The following is an 18,136-nucleotide window of genomic DNA, read 5'->3' as shown; positions in this document are numbered from 1 at the left end:
TGCAGATCCTCTCCAGCCCCAGCCCTCTTCCTTTCAGCCACTACCCATCCAATCGCCCAAACTTCTATCCATCCTTCCTCCTTTCTTTCAACTCCCTCTAAGCCCCTGAAGGGCTCAATATTTACCCATCCATTCAAACACTTTTTGTAGCACCATAGACAAATTTAGGTTGGAATGGATCTCTAGAAGTCATCTTTTGGGCTTTTTTGCCCCCTTTTGATATTGAGGTAATTGGGGGTGGGGGAGAAATGAGATCAAAGATGCACCTTAAAAAAAAATCCTTTATTATTATATCATCCTAATAAAAATCTTTCATATAAAGGCTAAAGTAGGTAGAACTTTAGAAGAAACACTGGTGCAAACATTACCTGGTAGGAATAGCACATCATCTGCTACTGTCTATTATCTACTGCACAACAGATGGCCACAGATGGCCAATACATGGCCAAACATCTCCAGGTTTCCACATGTGACCTACAGGATGAAACTGCTCAACTCTCTGGAAAGAAATTACATCAGAATTATAAGCATGCCCTATTCCATTCTGCTCCTGTCTGCCTCCCAAGAACCCTCTGCTAGGAAAACACCTTTTCCCTTCTTGCCTTTTCTATGCCTTCCCAACACACTGTCCGAGAAAGACCATGGGGTTCCATTGTCCTCTACTTGCACCCTTCCTATATGTGAGCTCCTGTATTAATGGCGGGTGGAAAGCAGGGAGGTTGGCCTAACATGAGCATAGACCGGGAGCTCAATGCAACACATACACATCTCCTGTCACCCTGGAGACATTATGCCATTGCTCTTATCATCTCATGTGCCATTTAGCCATGGGCAGACAGTGTGTTCTTTTCAATGCCCTTCATCTGGGCTTTCTACAACTGCCCTAGCACTACCAGGAGGCAATGGAATGATTACTCCTGCAGCCTTTGAGCAGAGGTGCCCTATGCCCAGCCAACCTTCCTCTCTTTTTTCTTTTGGCTCAGTTCTCCCAGTATATCTCGGCTTAAGTTCTGTTACAGCTTCCAACCATGAAGCACAATGAGACAGCAGGTATACTACAGTCTAAAGTAACATTCAGAGAAACAGCACTTTTTACACACCTGAACTGTGCTGTCAAAAGTTAGAGAGAGGTATGCATTTATACAGATGCAAATCAATATTTGGGTACACTAAAAATACTTTTACTCAATATCAGTTTTTATTTAAAAACATGCTAAAAACTTGTAGTTAAATAACTAGTGACATGTGGGGAAAACACCGATGGCCACCTACCAGCATAAGTAAAAAAAAGTGCATACATACAGGAGACTGAGTTTTGTTTGATCAAGCAGTTACAGGACATTTAGTGCTTTCTCTGACAGGCTGACTATTGCAGCCTCACACTTTCCAAGGCTGTTTTTTGTTGCCTGGAGAATGGCATCTTTTCTGCTCCCTTCAACAAGAGATGCTGGTCATCTCCTCCCACATCAGTGAGTCAGCTAGAGACACAGTCAGCCCTGCTCTTGACTCCCTTCCTGTAGGTGACTTTGTAGAGATGTATAAATGAAACTTGTGTAACTATCTCACTTAATACTGTGCTTAAAATGCCAAAAGTAGTCACTGAAAAAAGATTTCAGGATCTATGCTGCTATCAGATCATGAAACAGAATGAAGAATTCTAGAAAAATAAGTTTGGATGGGAGGCAAAATAGCTGAGTTTGCAACTACACATTTCATCTCTTGAGTTACTCATAAACATGTTTTATTCCCTTATTATTTTACTGATATATTTTACCATTTTTGTACAAAAACTGACTGCAGATTAAAATTTAAGATGTGGCAGGTACCACTGTGCGACCCAAAAGGACAGATATGAATGCTCCTGGTCAATCATGCTCTTTTTGAATCCCAGAGAAAGATAGAGAAACCTAAGCATCTCTTTCCAAAAAAAGCTAAGCACCTCTGTCCAAAGGGAGAGAGCAGCGAATCCATCAAATGAAAATCATCTTGTCTTGCAAAAATGGGAACCCATCTTAGCAACTCTGGATACAGTCTCACACGTAGCAGCAAGTATGTTGGGCATCAGAGACCCTTCTTCAACATGGAACATCCATCTCCAGTGGGGTCAGATGCTCCTGGTCCCAGTTTTTTTTTAGAAATGGAAGTAAACCTAGATTCAGTTTCTGTGCTTTCCCCCACTCCTCTCCTGACTCTTTCAAAGGCAATACAAATGAAATAGCTGAGCCTATATGGTGCTGTCTGCTTCTGTTGGAAACAAGAGGCCTGAGAAACTTTGGACACCATGCTCAGATGGGCAAAGGCCATGCTCTAAGAATAATAACCTCCTCTTTCACTGCAACAGCCAAATTCACCTCCATCTCCCATACTCCTTCTTGTCACACTGACCTCATAGGAACTTGAAAATGAAATACAGTTCACACAAAACATTATTGCTGCCAGATGTACAGATGTATGCAGGACCTGGTAGGAAGATAAACACCTCCCAACACCTCCCAGATAGGAACTGGTCCAAGAACTATTTCAGCCCACCAGCAAAAGACTGGTTGAATGATACATTAAAAACGACGTATTTTTAGAGTTTAAAATAAAAATATTCAGACTGGACGTTAGGAGAAACCTCTTTACCAGGAGATTAGTTTGACGTGGCATGGCACTGAAAGGGATACTGCAGCGGTACAAAATCACCATCCTCAGCAGTTTCTGAGATTCAGTCCAACAATGTCACAGTCAACCCCATCTCACATGGGTCACAGTCCCCCTTTGAGAATGATGTCAGACAAAGTAACCTCTGAAGGTCCCTTCTGACTGCTACTAATGCAAAAAGCATGGTGTTGAACCCTGACTAGGCATCCTCCAATGGGTGATGCTTCCTTCCTTCACAAAGCAACACAACTTAAGACGGACCTCTGCAAAAACCTGGAATAAAATGGAAACGGGGGCTGCTTGCAGCGAAGCAGCATTCAAACTAGAGAAATATATATTCAAGCAGGAATGTGGGTAAAAATATGCATCTCTGAACTACCACACTGGATGGACTTGGCAGCTCCCCAGCAAGAACCAGTTCTATGCTGGAGGTGTGAAAACACATATTGGCTCCAAGTGCTGTTTCAGAAATCACCCCTTTCCTGAAACATCTGCTCACCTTTAATCAACCTTACCTTCCTCACTGCCCAAAGCCACCTTGTCAGCTCAGGGAGACAGCTGTCATCTGTCTGAGGAAACCCCTTCAATGAAGGGCATGGTATGACAAGGGCACCAACAAATTGCCATCCCCCTTTCTCATACCCAGTAGCATACCATGCCTTGGGTGACATTTTGGAAACTGACAACACAGCTTGTAAAGTCTGCTGCCAACTGCTCAGCAAGTCAGACTGCAATTCTCTCCTTTGTGCCAGGGAACAACCACTTGCTCAGTAAATACTCTTAGCCTTTGAAGTAGGGTGACATCAAAGCACTCAGTGAGGGGCAGCAATTGCAGAGCCGGATATTGCTTTGGGTGAATAAAAGCATTAGAACTTAGCCTCACGGGAGCAGGAAGCTCGCCATCCAGCCCAATGGGAGGGCATTGCATTCTGTCCAAGGAAAAGAGCCTCTGATGTGAAAGGACCACCTTTGATACAGTAAGGGCATTAAGGCCCTGACAAAGGTGGAAGACGCCTTTTCATGGACTTGAGAAAAGTTATGTCTTTATTTGCCCCCACCAACCACCAGCTTTGAAAAACACGTCCTCTGGAGATCGCACAGTAGTTCCCAAATTAAGGTACAATAAATGTGTAAAACAGAAACTGTAAAAAGTTATAAATCAGGCAACTAAATTCTAAACTACATCCATCATCATAATAATAATCATTATCATAATAAAAAAGTATACACCATAAGGTACAAGAAGCTGCAAACCAAGCAGCTCCAGTTCCTAGAACTCTCAGTTTGAGTGGCTTTTCCAAGTCTTCCAGTAAGTTGGACATGAAGATTGAAACAGAAGACTTTGTAGAATTCTCCCTTAAAGTTGAACACACATCATTTGAGCGCATATGGTATGGATTAGTACAGCAAAACATTTTCTTAAATAAAGTTAAGGAAACATTCTAATAGCAGATCTATGACTTAGTATAGAAACCCATTTGTCCGGGTTCCCCACCACCACCCCTTTTTGGCAAATAAATGGCAAATGTGAAACAGACAAAAAATGAGTCACAAGTTGTGATAATAATCGGACAAGTAACGACGAAGTCGATCAGTCAATAGGACGGATTCTCTCAGCAGGGTCAGGCTCAATACTCTTTGTGGTCATTCCATTTGTTCATTTTTATGGTGGGATAGAAGGGCTGATGTGATTAATGTTTCAGAGACTTTAGGCATCATATTTTTTGCCAGTCCTGTGAATCTGCTGGAAGAGTGTCATGGAAAAGGCCATGCCAAGTATCTGAAGGAAAGCAAACAGTGAAGGTTTCAGTACAGGAAGACTGCCAAAACGGCACTGCTGACCAGTGTTCGCAGTCCAACTGCAGTTCTAAAAGTCATTCTAGGCTAGTCACATTTCTTAAGCCCAGAGCTACAACACTGACCAGTAAACTTGGGTGTGTGTTGTTCAAGCCCACAGCAATATCTGAAGATGTATCTGTTAAGAGCACAGATGGAGACACAAAAGAGCTCTCAGGGCTCTTTGTCACATGTGCAACAATTTTTCAGAACTGACACATGAATCACTTTTCTTTTTTACTCAAGGGTTTCTGCTTGGTTAGCCAGGTAACTGTGACCAAAAATATGGGGATCTGGCATTCTCCCCCCCAAAATACCATAGTTATGCCAGAGGCAAAAAGCCTTAACAGATGATGATGATCCTTTGCATTTTTTTTTTTAAAGAAACATTCACCTACTCAATTCAGTGGCCATGATTTAACTCATTTTGGCAATTTCCAGAACAGGCTTCCAAAACTAAAAAAGAATACTTCCTTAAGGGACAAAGTAACAAATGGCTAAACCTGAAAACTCCGAAGTGGTGCTCTGAAGTCAAATGCACATAAGCAAAACCCCACTGTAACATGTCTTCTTTGAGGGACTGACAGCTGACCTACTTTTGCTTTCTGAGTAGATGACCTCAAATGGACTAGTAAAACAAATCTGACATTTTTGAAAACATGACCAAACTCAAAGTGGTTGAGGACCACTTTTCACACAGCAGAAACAAGAATGCTGACAGTAACAAATTAAGGCCATGTTGACACATATCATACTGGAATTACCTGCATTATGAGGATGCACATCCCAATTGAGCCAAGGACATGCTTATTCTCATCGAACCAAATCATAACTTTCTCGTAACAGCCCTGAAAGATGAAAATGGAATTCCCAAGGTCACATTTCTTTCACATGCTCTCCCTTTCTTTTCTTCCTTCCCACTCCTCCCAAAGTCTACAGCTTGGGCAAAGTGAGCCTTACCGTTTTCCACACTAATTCGGTGGAGTTCCGTCCACAATCTTGGGAGTTTTCTGTACAACATCGGTCTGGGACAGTGTTTTCTCCCAGTACTGGGTACCAATCCGTAAAGTCATTCACACCACAGCATTTCATCTATGGCAAAAGTACAGGGTCAATAAATGAACTTATTAACTTGCACCACTGAAAAAAGAATACCACCATAAACTTTTATTTCTACTAAACCATGGTATATTTTCAACAGGGCTGCCACAACACTTTTGCATTTTTAAGTACTTTGTGCCCAGCACCTCTCTAAAAGCAAACACTTAAAAACAAACAAACAAAACCCAAACTGTCCCACACTATGGGGGGACTATGACAAGTCATTCTTGTCATAGAGACATGAGCCCAATCTGCCCACAACTGCAGACCTGCCAAAGCCTAGCTAGGATTCAAGCTGCAGTTCTGACTTACCATCTGTGCAGGTTTTGCTGCTTCTCATCTCACTCAGATCATCCTTTCAGGTGATAGATGCAGAGAATCTAAGAGAGGTGAGCCTCTTTCACCTTACAAGTACACTTTGTTCCTGGGTTACAGAGTACTCCCTGGATGTTCAAGAGTTCAAAACCAGAAATCAAAGCCTGCACTAACTATCTTTTAGATGGGGCATGGTTGTCGCAGTTAAGAGAATGAGACAGCCTATTATGGCCAAATTGTTAATTTTTCCATTACCTCTGCTTGAATGATATTCCAGGCATTTTTCAGTCCAACATTATTTTCTGAATTGTACAGCTTCATACCTTCCTTCAGATCCTTCCTTGCGCTCTCACTGACCTGCATCACATAAAAAATACAGCAAGTCAGTGCACTGTTATTCTGAGGAAAGAACCCAATGGTACAGACCTGCGTACAGAACACATCTCCCTTACCTTCTATCACCAGACACTTGACCTGGGTACAAAAGCTCCCTCATACTTTCAACACTCTTGCAAAGCAGTGGGACTTTCAGCATCTGCCCAGACCTAGTCTCTCCCTCACCTTGCAAAATCCTGGATTAATTCTCATGAGGTAGGAGAGCAAACAGCTTCCCTTCTACTAAGGGTCCATCATACAGTCATCACCTGATCCAAACTAACTGAAGAGTGATCAGCAGAAACCTGCTGAGCTTACACTAATTTTGGCAAAGAGATGACTGTTGGCAATACCCCAGAGCAACCTTTTCTGACAGTAACACTACTTTCACTTGCTAAAATCTTAAAACCAAAGTCCCAACCTCCCAGTTGTAATGTAGTTGTCCCTTGCACAGGTTCTAGAAGGCTATAATCAATGACCAATACAAAACCAATTGAAAAAGGACATTATTGTTGTTCTTGTGGGGACAGGCTTGTGGGCTTTAATGTTTTGCAAATCTGCCCTTCTTTCTTTAAGAGAAGAAAGCTAGAATGCTTGACACAGGATCTGATATGTCCCATTTCTTGTATCAACTTCAGTCAGAGCCTGCGATCCTGGATGCAAAGAGAAAGGCACCTCGGCTCTGACAGCCAAACCCAAGGAGACTCTGGAAAAAGGCTAAAAACAGCCTGCAACTCAACAGTGAGCTGGCAGTGGAGCAAGGATTAACCTATAGGTCCTGGCCATTAAGGTTAATTATTTCATAGGATCTGTTTCATCCCTCTTTCACATCCCATTCAAAATCATAAGTTCACCCCAGATCCCTGAAATAGGCAGGCATCATAATGACAACCTGGAAAGAGATACAAATCTGATAGGAGCTTTGTTTTAAAATCAGGCTGGATATGCCCATCCCTTAGATTTTGTCCTGTGTATAGCAGAGCTCTCCAGTTCTCTGAGGATTTTTCCAGTCATACATATCTGCTAGACCAGCCATTTACATCCATTTTTCTTAACCTCTATTAGATAGCAGGCTAGCTTCCTACAGATGGGCTTTATGAGAAGCTGCTTCTTGATCTGCCCCCCACCTTTTGTCAAACTGTCTGGGACAGCCTGGTCAAGTGAGTCGCCTGCTGGCAGAAGTGCATCTGGAAACATCTGTGAAAATCCCAGATTTCACTCCTCTAGTCCTGTTGAAGGGGATTATTGACCTTAAGAGGCTAATGAGGCATGATGTGGCTCCTCGCCCACGACCCAGGTCCAAAAGATGCTCAGCTTCTTGCGGAGACAGAAAACAGCTATAATGAAGGGTATCTTAGCTTTTAGGAGAAGACTAAAAAGGAGGCCCTGGACCAGGAGTTTTGTTTTGGGGAGGAAACTGATAAGCTCAGCAGGTTCTTATCTTTCCTCCTGTTTGTCCTCCTCACCCTGCAGAAAGAACTTGCATAAAACAGCCAAGATCTCAAGGTTAGACCTTCAAAGTGAAGAGCAAGGAGAACCCACATACCTTCATCAATCAAAAGCAAACAGAACATGGTTTACCTGCTAGAAATTATAATCAATCTATATGGCATATTTGCTTACCTTGTCCATATAAACAAAGAACAAAATGAGTAATATCAGCTCTGCCAGGAGAATTATCAGCAAAACGATGAAAAACTAGAACAAAGAAGAACAGACTGTGTATACACACTTGCCAAATAAAGTGCAGCCCTGGGGTTTCTAGATGACAGACAGTGGTCATGACAATCTGACCTTAAATCCCATAGATTTAAATCCCTTAAATCCCATTGTGGAATAGCCACAAAAATGGACACTAGAAGCAGTAAGAGCTATCCCATGTAGTTTCCACAGACTTCTTCTAGAAACCCTGGTAACCCAGAGAGCCTCTTTCACCTTTCACCCCATCCAAACTCTCTACACAGGAAGTGTCTTACATCATATCTCACTGAGAGCATCTTTCTTTCCTGACATACATCCTCTCTATGTTTGGGCACCGTACTTCTTCCAGTGTGTTACAGAAGTCCCCAAACATTTTTGACACTGCTATACATAAAATATAGCAGAAGACACTCAACACTGTGGGGTTTTCTGAGTCCTTTGCTGTTTGTGAAAATCTGAAGACTATAGCCCTTGTCCTCCAAACCCTCCCTCTGTTTCCAAAAACATGCAAATCTGATTTCAAACTACTCAGGCATATTAATACAATATTGCCCCTATAGCTCCCATAGGGTTCTCCATTCCTGAGGAAGCTCACTGACAGCGTTCTCTAAATCTTAGGTTTTGCCCTATTATCAATTTCAGGTTTCAGTGGTGCTTGTATCTTGCTTGTTTTGACTGCTGTCACAGCATGCAGCCATAATAGCCTCCGTACAGTCTACAAAACAGATGCTAAGCCCATTACCACAATGATCAATGTGACCTGGCACAGGAATGATTTCCTAACAGGTAGGCTTTAACCATACCTGACTGCCTGTTTGCATAATCATTATATTACTCTGCGCTTCTATCCCTAACTCTCTGTAGCTGAAATACCTCTCTGCAGGGGCAGCCCAAGCATGAACTCCAGCAGTTTCTCACTACTTTTCATGCCCACTAGAGATCTTTACAGTAGTAGCAGTAGTATGCTGCATAGACATGGCAACCCCCACACAAGCACTGGGGGAGATGAGGTATGAGGTGCGGCAAGCTCTCCAGTCAGAAACTCATGATATAACCCATGATATAAAAAGACTTCTGCAGAACCTTGTAAGAATATAAGCACACTCTTTTAAAAAAAAAAAAAGTTTCAGCTGGTGAACAACAGGTGTGCATTTCTGCCCCATTTTAATTCTCTGAGGTAGTCTAAGGAATGCTGCTCAGCTGTTCCCTACCACCAGCTAAGGGAGCTTTCTACACAAGGAAAACTGCATGCTCTTCAATGTCACAGCAGTTGTGACTCACAAGCTCTGACTGAATCGGAATCTGGCTGCTTTGAAAGCCCTCCTCTCACCCTCTGCCACAATACCCATCTCCTCCTAAGGGGGGTGGGGGGGCATGATGAAGTCTCCTGTGTTGATGTGAGAGCAGTGATCCACAGTGTATTGTCTGAGAGGACTTCCCATTTCTGTGCTTCACTATTGGATAAAGGCTGCCAAGGCTCAGGGCTTTTTTTATATACCTATAAGGCCTGGCAGAGACTCTAACTTCTTAACTTTGAGACAGATGGATTCCAATAACCTCTGACACAGGCCTTAGATAAGAGCAAAATTGAGAACAGCTATGAGTGGCTGTGAGTGGCATCCAAAAGCAGCTGTGCTTAAGATTTGTCAGACAATCCTTCCAATAGACTCTTCCAGAAAGACCATCAAATTAGTCCTACAGTTGATGTTTAATTTTCCAGAGGCATCTGATCACAATTTGCTTTGCTATCTAATACACCATGGTGCACAGTAACAAGAATACATTTGCAAATATGTCAGTGATATTACTGTAAATCTGTGGAATGTCCTACTGCAAGACTCAAGATGTTGAAAGCCAGGAGCAATACTAGTGATCCACAGAACTATTTTGCACTGGTCATTTAAATAAAATATTCACAAAGCAAAGGTCACTGGTCTTAGTGAAAAGGGGAATTGATGTCTTACACTCAACAGGAGGCACTTGTTTTCCTTGATAGCACCTAGACAGCCCAGAAAGCCGGTCACCATGATGACTGTGCCAATGGCAATGACTAGGTTGGCAGCTGAAAGCGACGGAAAGCTGGGAGAAAATGTGGCGAAGTTTCCTTGTGACACTGACAGCCAGATTCCCACGCCCAGCAGCCCACAGCCACATAACTGCAAAGAGATAAACAAAAGAAAGGCTTCAGTGTTACAATAAATGGCACTGGCTCCTTCCCCCTACTCTGAGAGGACAGAATTTCTGAGACAAATTCTCAGGTAACTATTCCACAGTAATGCTCTCACTGGGTTGGTGCTGAAACAAAGTGAAATTAAATGTTCTTACCTAGACTCGAGCAAGTAACCTATACTCATAACCTATTCAAAAGCCACTGAATGGCAGAACTCTGTTTTTAAAGATTCAGTAAGCAAATCCAGGGTTGCCTACTGATCTCCCACCAGCACAATCCAATGCCATTTTTCTGTAGGAAGAAAAAAAACATTATTTGAAGGAATGCCCCATAGCACACATTTGTGCAGTTGCACACCATGTCTCAGAGGATCCAGCCCCATAGTTCCTCAGCCTCCAACAGGCAAGGAAGTTTTGGAGAAAACTACAATCAAAATTATCACTCCAATAAATATTTGCACTATGGCCCACTGCCCAGCCAGGCTACTGTCTGGGTTTTAGGATGAGTTCTCATAGCACTACTGTTGTTTGCCAGTCCTTAATGTGGCAGAAAACAGATTTCTATGTTTATTATCCATAGGGAGGTCATCTTCTGCTACTGTCAGTGAGAGAATCTGAAGGAAATGCAAAGCTGCTAATAAAGCATAAAATTAGCTTTACCTTGTGTCTTACCCTTAACACCACCATGTCAGGTTAAGGAAATAAGGTTCCCACCCTAGTCACAGAGCAGGTCTTTAGAACAATGGCCAATAGTATTGTGCTACAGAGGGCCTAAAAGCTGGCTGTCTTTTAGCACTTGCTCAAAATAGCTGTTATGCAGCTTCATACCTGATTTATGAGCAGTGTACAGTGAAATCAGAAGCAGGAGGTAGTTGTGCTTTAATTAAACCTGCGAGCTACTTAGCAACAGCATTTACAGTTTCCTGCCAAATCCAGGTCAGAGGTGAAGTTCCCATCACCTTTACTAGGAAGGAGATCAAAGCACATCCCCCACAAAACTCAAGAGCATTTTGCTGCAACTTAACTGAACCACTGCAGAGGGAAGACATAACCCCAAATCATTACTCGCAGTGGCATCTAAAGCTGCTGGGGCTCACCTGTCAGCACCCACAAGCAGCCAGAGGAACAGAAGTTCCTGCCATCTAGCAGGCTTGCCATACCAGCTCTACCCCATTATAACATCTGCCCTCCACAAACCTAAAACTTCTACTCAAACTGCATACTTGAGATCAGAGAACAGTACCTTCGCTAAAAGAGGGTTCAGTTCTGCCCTGTGATGAGCACTAACCTAGCGCAATGAAGAGGCACAGACTTAACCTTTTGGGCAAATATGCTCACTTCTCCCTGAGATACTTTCACCAGCAGGACAGATAGTTCAGGGTACAATTGGCTCCTTTTGGTTGTGCTGCTTCGCAGGCCATGAAAGAAAAACTAAAACAGTATTTTCTTGCATTCATTTTCACCTTATCTGTGAGTCTGGCTTATGTTTTTATAATCATATGCATGGTTACTTTCTTCCACTTCCCCTGTGACCCTTCTGCCCCTTCCAAACCCCCTTTCTAGTTTGCCTGGGGCTTTTGAAAGTGCTTTGCATCTAGTGAGATTCACCAGTTTGGTGAAGAAGTGAGACAAGGAGTGGGTGTCATGTAAGATTCTCATAGGAATTCCCATGGGAGGCAGAGTAATTCTGCAAGTAACCAAGTCCATGACAGCCAACATCAAGCAAACCAGTAGCACAGTGTAAAGAGGGATGCCTAGGCAGAGAGAGAAAAAGAGATGGGGATGAACTACATTGCATTGGTGGTTATTTCCAGACCCCCTTGCACCTAACCATCAGCAGACATCCCGGGCGGTGGGGGTGGGGGGAACCACCCACTGTCTAAAGCTCCCAAACACTTACGAGAATCACAGGGGAAATTTTCAGTGTCCTTGTAAGGAAGCTTGGAAGCACCTCTGCTTCCAATGCTGAACACACAATAACTTCACTGAGCATGTTGGGGAGTTTTGCTTTGTTGGGTATGGAGAGATGTCACAATACATATTTCCTGTATCAGAGCTGGATGCAACTGCAACATGAGCATGTGCAGCAGGGAAAAAGTCAGACAACTACTTTCCCTATGAAAAGACTGAGACAAAACATAACACATGCCTGTGGCAGAAAGGGATACAGGACCCTCACTTCTTTCCCCCAAATCCATCCTCTCTAAGTAATAGTCTTTAAGTGTTTTCTCATTGCCTTTCATGGTATGTCAGCATGGCCAATGTGAATTGGAATAATTCCAATGTGGGGAACAGGATGGGAGCAAAGCACAAGTCCCCTGATCACATCCTGCTGCCGCTGTGGACATCACCAGAGGTTTAAAACTGTCTACAGTTTACGAAATCAGTCATCCTATCACTCCTGTTTTAAATTTCATCTACTCTACCCTTGAACTGCTGCAGTTTTGGCATCTCAAGCTCTCTCAGGAATCCATTCTGTGACCCAGCTGCTTCAACTGTTAGATGAGAACTGCAGGCAGCTGTTCAGGCTGGGAGCTTGATGGTTCATGAGATTAGAAGCAACTCTCACCACGCAGGATACATTTAAGGTTTTAATTACCAGTGGCATTTCTAAGCTGCCAGGGCCATACATTGCCAATAGCTGATGGTGCTTCAATTGACAACTTCGTGACAGCCCATGGAGAAGACTGTAAACGTTTCCAAAGTAGTTTCTATCACCCCTACCCAACAATGAAATTGTTCACTGAAACTTTCCTGCAGAAGCTGAATTCAGACTTAGAAGGTTATTCACAGACTTGTTGCTTGAATTTTCATACCCTATTAGGCTCAGAAATCACAGCCCTAGCTCAAGTATTTTAGACGTGGGCAGTGAATTCTGAACTCATCAGCACAAAAGCAATAGGTCATTGCAGATAGATAAGGGGGTGTTAAAAGAAAGATGAGAGCAAAAGGCTTATAGAGGAAGGACAAGTAAAAGGAGCACATGGGATCAAGGGAAAAAATCAGCCAATAAAGGGTCAGACCTCAGAATCCAACACTACAATGAGCTGAGGATAATAGCAGAAGAACTAGAAGAAAGAAAGAAACCCTTACCAACATCATTTTCCCACAAGAGAGAGCATTCCTTCAGTTGCTTGTGGTAGCCCACCCTAGTACTTTGGTAAACTCATGAGCAAAACACCTTGCTTTTTGGCAAAAGACTAATCACCCACAGCACCCATACTTTTTCATGGTGTCTCTAGCAGGGAAGAAGCATTTCATGCTTGGCATTTGCAAAAAATCTCGGGGATTAGCAACACACCTGTACTGTCCGAATACAGACCAAGAGAGTACACTATGAGAATACACAACTCGACTTGAATACCAGGCATCTGAACACCTGGGAGAAAAGTCCTTTAAAATGAGAAATGAAGAGGTATGTCAGCTGAGGCAGCAGGCACATTCAGATTCGCTCTTTTCTCCTATAAGGCCAATGCCTTGCTGAAGATAACCATGTCGTCTGTATGTGGGGATTAACTCCTTTCCAGCTGCGGCAGTGATAGGGTTAACATGCCAAAGTGCACACTGTGAGTACAATGCCTTTCAGAGCTTTCTGACCACACGCATTAGTGCAATATTAAAATTATACCATGGTATCTGTAGTGACCACCATATCACCATGGCTGATTTTACAGGCCCAGTGGGCAACACGCAAAAAGCAAGCTAAGGAAAGTTCCCCATTTCACGTTTTTTACTTCCCAAAGTAAGATTTGTCCATACCTAAATTATTGTGAATTTAGATAATTAACCCTGAAGGTTACATAATGAAATCAGATGATGGAGGGAATATTAAACACAAACAGATTTATCTGCACTGACTAAAGAGAATGAAGTAGTTGGGAACACTTGAAAGAGATTTCAAGATGAAAGAAATGACATACTAAAGACTTTCACAAGGTGGCATCCCATACCAAATAGAGCTGCCACAGTTTATGTTTCAGTCAAATTTTATTTTCTATCTCTCCAGCTGCTCCTCAGGTTTTGCAGTTTGTTCTCTGTTTTTACATCATTTATCATTCTACTGAGTAGCTATATGCTACTCGGTTGTTGCTAAAATGTATGTTGATGCTAAAAATTTACATTTTAACCTCAGGTCCCAGGATAAATTTTATTCTCGCTCTTGCTCATGCTCCCCCCAAAATCCAAAATAAACTAAACTGCATGCAACCATACCACCAAAGGTAGTTAGAATTCTAGCAATAAAATAGCTTTTTCTGACACTTTATTCTCCCAGTCTCGTTTTCTACACACAGTGAACATGCTGTAAAAATGCTCTCACTGCCATTTATTCTCACAGCTTTCATCTTTCTCCCCCTTTGGTAGAACAGCATCTTGGAGAGTGAAAGCATAAAAAGTCTTCTTATTCATTCCTCTTTCATCATATAATTATTTAATATATGCTGCTTGGTATTTAGTTACACAAGAGTGACAGCACTGCTGTTCCTTCTCTGGGGAAATGGATCAACAGTCTAAAAATTTCACTAGGTTTTTCCTCTCCAAAGATGTTGGCTCATTTCCCTCTTACAATTAGAAATTATCATCCCTCAGAGAGCTCCCCAAATCTCCCCTTCCCCTGGTGCTTTTTATGTTGGGAAGGATGCTGCGGAACACTACCATAGAGCCAGTCATATACACAGACATATATACTCACTTATAGGGTAATTTGCTCAAGCTATGTCATGTATATTTTGAGCTTGAAAGCAAACGAGAAACACAAACTTTCCTCACTGTTTCTCCCTCACTTTGCTATTTTACTGAATGAATGCCTGAATTCTCTTCAGTACCTCAACATCTCTCTGGCATCATGATTGTGCCCTGAAAACAGAGCATTCTAGGTATATTGAGGAGAATCTCAAATAGTTTCAAATGCTTTGAGACAAATTACAAATCCTCAGATATAAACCCAAAAGGAAGTCCTTTCCTGAGCAGCACAATTGTCAGAGTGGGAAAGGGACTATTTTATTTTCTTCTTGATTGTTCAGCAAGATGTGAACTAATACACCACCACAACCTTTGACAATACAGTGCCATATCCAAATTTGGTTGCCTTAACCCAAATAAGATATAGCAAGAGATTACAAGGCCTAGAGAAGGACAACACAGATGGTCAGAGGTATACCAATACTAACATATTGTACAGAAGGAGATTGTGCACAGGATTATCTAGCCTGGAAGGAATTACTAGATGGGATGTGAATGAAATATTCACAACTCTAGATGTCAGTATGAAAGCCAATCAGCCTATCTCTTTAATCTTCTCCAATAATAAGAACAAAGGGAACAATTAGCAATTATTGTGCAGTAGGTTTAACTTCACACAACTGAGAAGCAAATTGATAAATTCTGCAGTAGGTGATTACAAGAACCAAATACTGTGACCACAATTGCCAGAAAGGGCTAGATAATTCTTTTATCAGTAACAGCATTTGTAGTTTTGCAAGCATATACAAAGGTAATGACATTTCATGCTTCCCAGAGTAAGATAATGCATGCAGAATTCCAGTAAAACTACCAAGCAGCAAACAAGCTGGGGTAGAGAAGGGATAGGATATGCCATTCTGGTAAGGTTTATGGATAGAATAATATTGACAGACTTACCCCAGAAGTAAGTCATTGAACAGCATCAGGAAACAGGAATCTGATAAGGAAGGGACTACCTAGAGGAAAAGGCACAAGACCATACTCTACTGTCTTTTGGCATCCTTCCATCCCATGCACACAGTGTGTGGCAGAAAAACTGCACAACAGGGCAGGGGAGAGATGGTGGGGAGGGAAAGGGAGGGTAGATTTACTCCTGACATCAGACATTCTGCCACTGGTGAAACACCAGGGGAGCTCTAAACAGACTTGGAACAGAACAGAGACACAGAGAAAGCAAATGCTGAGGGACAACTACTAGGGACAAAAAGAAGAGACAAGTGTCTCAGGCTGTACCTTCACACTGAATAACACACTTTAGGCCATTTAGGCCAGATACAGAGAACGGAAAGCTCCCCAACCTTCCTCTGCAGTGTGCGAGAACAAGCAATCTTGATGGAAGCAAAGATGATATGATGAAAAATACACGGAACAGCTTAAATATGGCCACCATGGAAATGATCTGAGGCACAGGAGACTTCTCAAGAGGAATTATGATAGCATGAATGTGCAAATGAGTGTCAATGCTGGGAATTGATCTCAGGACAACTGCAGTGATGAAAATAACACTCTGGATTAGGCTTTGATAGGCCTCTATTTAAACAAGGCAACATGGAGATCATCTGCACCAAAAGGACAAGCACAAGGTCACATGGACAAAAGGCAAAAATGTCTTCCAGCATCCAGCACCCATTGAAACCCTCCCTTCTGTTGGGATCAAGAACACTTTGTAAAAGCTGTCAGTAATATTTTTCCTCTATTTGCTACATCCTAGGAGAAACAGATTATCTGCCTCAGCCCTTCTTTTCAAGACAGAGTGATTTTCCACCATTTCTCCAACTGTCCCTCTGGACCAGTCAGTGTGCAGGGGAGAGGAGGGGCAGAACAGGCCTTATAAGGTTAGCAGAGTCTTTCGTCTCACTGTGTCCTTCCCTCCCCACCCTTCTTTCCCCCTCTTTTTATGGTATCTTAGCCAGCTCACAGTTTTCATTTGGAAGTGGGAAGCAGCACATCTTGGAAAACAGTTTGAAAGGCTGCTCTTTCCCACCATGCAGGAATTTTAGAGAGATCTTCTATTACAAAATAAAGATGGACATCTTCCTGTTTATTAGCTGGAAACCTGATTCAAAGGCTCTTCAGATCAGCAGGAAGAGGTCACATCTTCAGCGTATTTTGGATCTGGTGTTTCATTTAGAAGTAGTCTGGTGTGCAGATTCAAAATAGTAACAGATACTGTTGAAAAAAACACCATCCTGTTTTCCTGTCTCAACAGACACAGGCATCTCAATTCTTGTTTCAATGCACATTAACCAAAGTTTTGGAAGATTTGACCTTGATCAAATATTCCTTGAACAGCTTGATCCATCCAGAAAGATAATCACCAGAAATAAAAGGAGTTTTTTAAACTATTGCAATGTAGTAACTGCTCTGCTGAGAGCACAAAATAGTCTATTATGCAAATAAGATTTAAAAAAAAGAAAAAGAAAAATGAAGGATTCGGGCAGACTTGAAGCTCAGGAACAGAGCCATTACATTCATTTACTGTCAGAGGGAGGTACTCAATTTTTGCCCTTCTAGTTCACTTCCCTGAATTACAGGTCAGAATGATTGTTGAAGGAAGAGGCAGGGGTGAGAATTACATGGTTTCTCCCACTTCAAATCAGAGATATACTTCCTGTTAGGCATTTTTGAATGTCACTTGCCCTCTCTGGATTTGGGTGATTCATCATTCTCTGGAAGGGACGGGCCCTTTCTATCCTTAAAGGAGATTTTCAAGTTAGATTTCCTGCTCTGTCTTGCTGATCCACAGGATTCATCAAAACTGGAGCTTAACAGCTGAAAGTCTCAGAGAGAAAGCCTCTTGCAAAGCAAGATCATCCTCTGAATATGATCCAATATAAGGCAAATTGTATATCTTCTAATTCTCTTGGAGGCCAAAATCCATAGACTAGAAATGAGAATGGAATGTGGAAGTGGGAGAACATATTTAATAATGTCTACTTAGTGCTACTGCAATAACAATATGGCAAAAATTTAAACTCCTCTCCTATCATTCCTACAAACTGGACATTGATACAAGGCAAAGGAATTATTCCTGTGTGTCCTTTGAGTCTAGTGCTGTGACAGCTGTAATGACTGCTTGTCTGTAATTAACATACAGCACTGGAATCTGCAAACGCCAAACTTGCTTAATTCATCCTACAGAGAAAGCAACTATCCCCTTCCTGGAGTCATCCCCCAGCAGTACCGTCAGAGTTGTCCCGTAAAAACTGAAATGAGGGATCAGGATTCTGATTTTTTGTGGGGCTAACAGAGGGAC

At 42.2% G+C, this 18,136-nt stretch overlaps 1 protein-coding gene across 6 annotated transcripts in view; it reads right to left on the bottom strand.

The window, feature by feature from the left end:
* Positions 1 to 261: 261 nt before the first annotated feature.
* TSPAN9 (tetraspanin 9) overlaps positions 262 to 18,136 on the bottom strand; it is a 207,102-nt gene continuing 189,227 nt past the window's right edge. For all 6 annotated transcript variants that reach the window (XM_067304130.1, XM_067304123.1, XM_067304115.1 and 3 more), the window contains 6 exons: positions 9,936 to 10,127; positions 7,894 to 7,968; positions 6,151 to 6,252; positions 5,440 to 5,571; positions 5,244 to 5,327; positions 262 to 4,423 (listed from right to left, as the gene is read on the bottom strand). In XM_067304130.1, coding sequence (XP_067160231.1) covers positions 4,352 to 4,423; positions 5,244 to 5,327; positions 5,440 to 5,571; positions 6,151 to 6,252; positions 7,894 to 7,968; positions 9,936 to 10,127 — 657 coding nt within the window. In that variant the 3' untranslated portion in view covers positions 262 to 4,351. The remainder of the gene's footprint in view (positions 4,424 to 5,243; positions 5,328 to 5,439; positions 5,572 to 6,150; positions 6,253 to 7,893; positions 7,969 to 9,935; positions 10,128 to 18,136) is intronic.

This window comes from Apteryx mantelli, chromosome 1 (assembly GCF_036417845.1).
Source record: "Apteryx mantelli isolate bAptMan1 chromosome 1, bAptMan1.hap1, whole genome shotgun sequence".
Taxonomy (NCBI): domain Eukaryota; kingdom Metazoa; phylum Chordata; class Aves; order Apterygiformes; family Apterygidae; genus Apteryx; species Apteryx mantelli.
The sequence above is the reverse complement of the archived record's forward strand: the minus strand, read 5'-3'. Positions and strand labels throughout refer to the sequence as shown.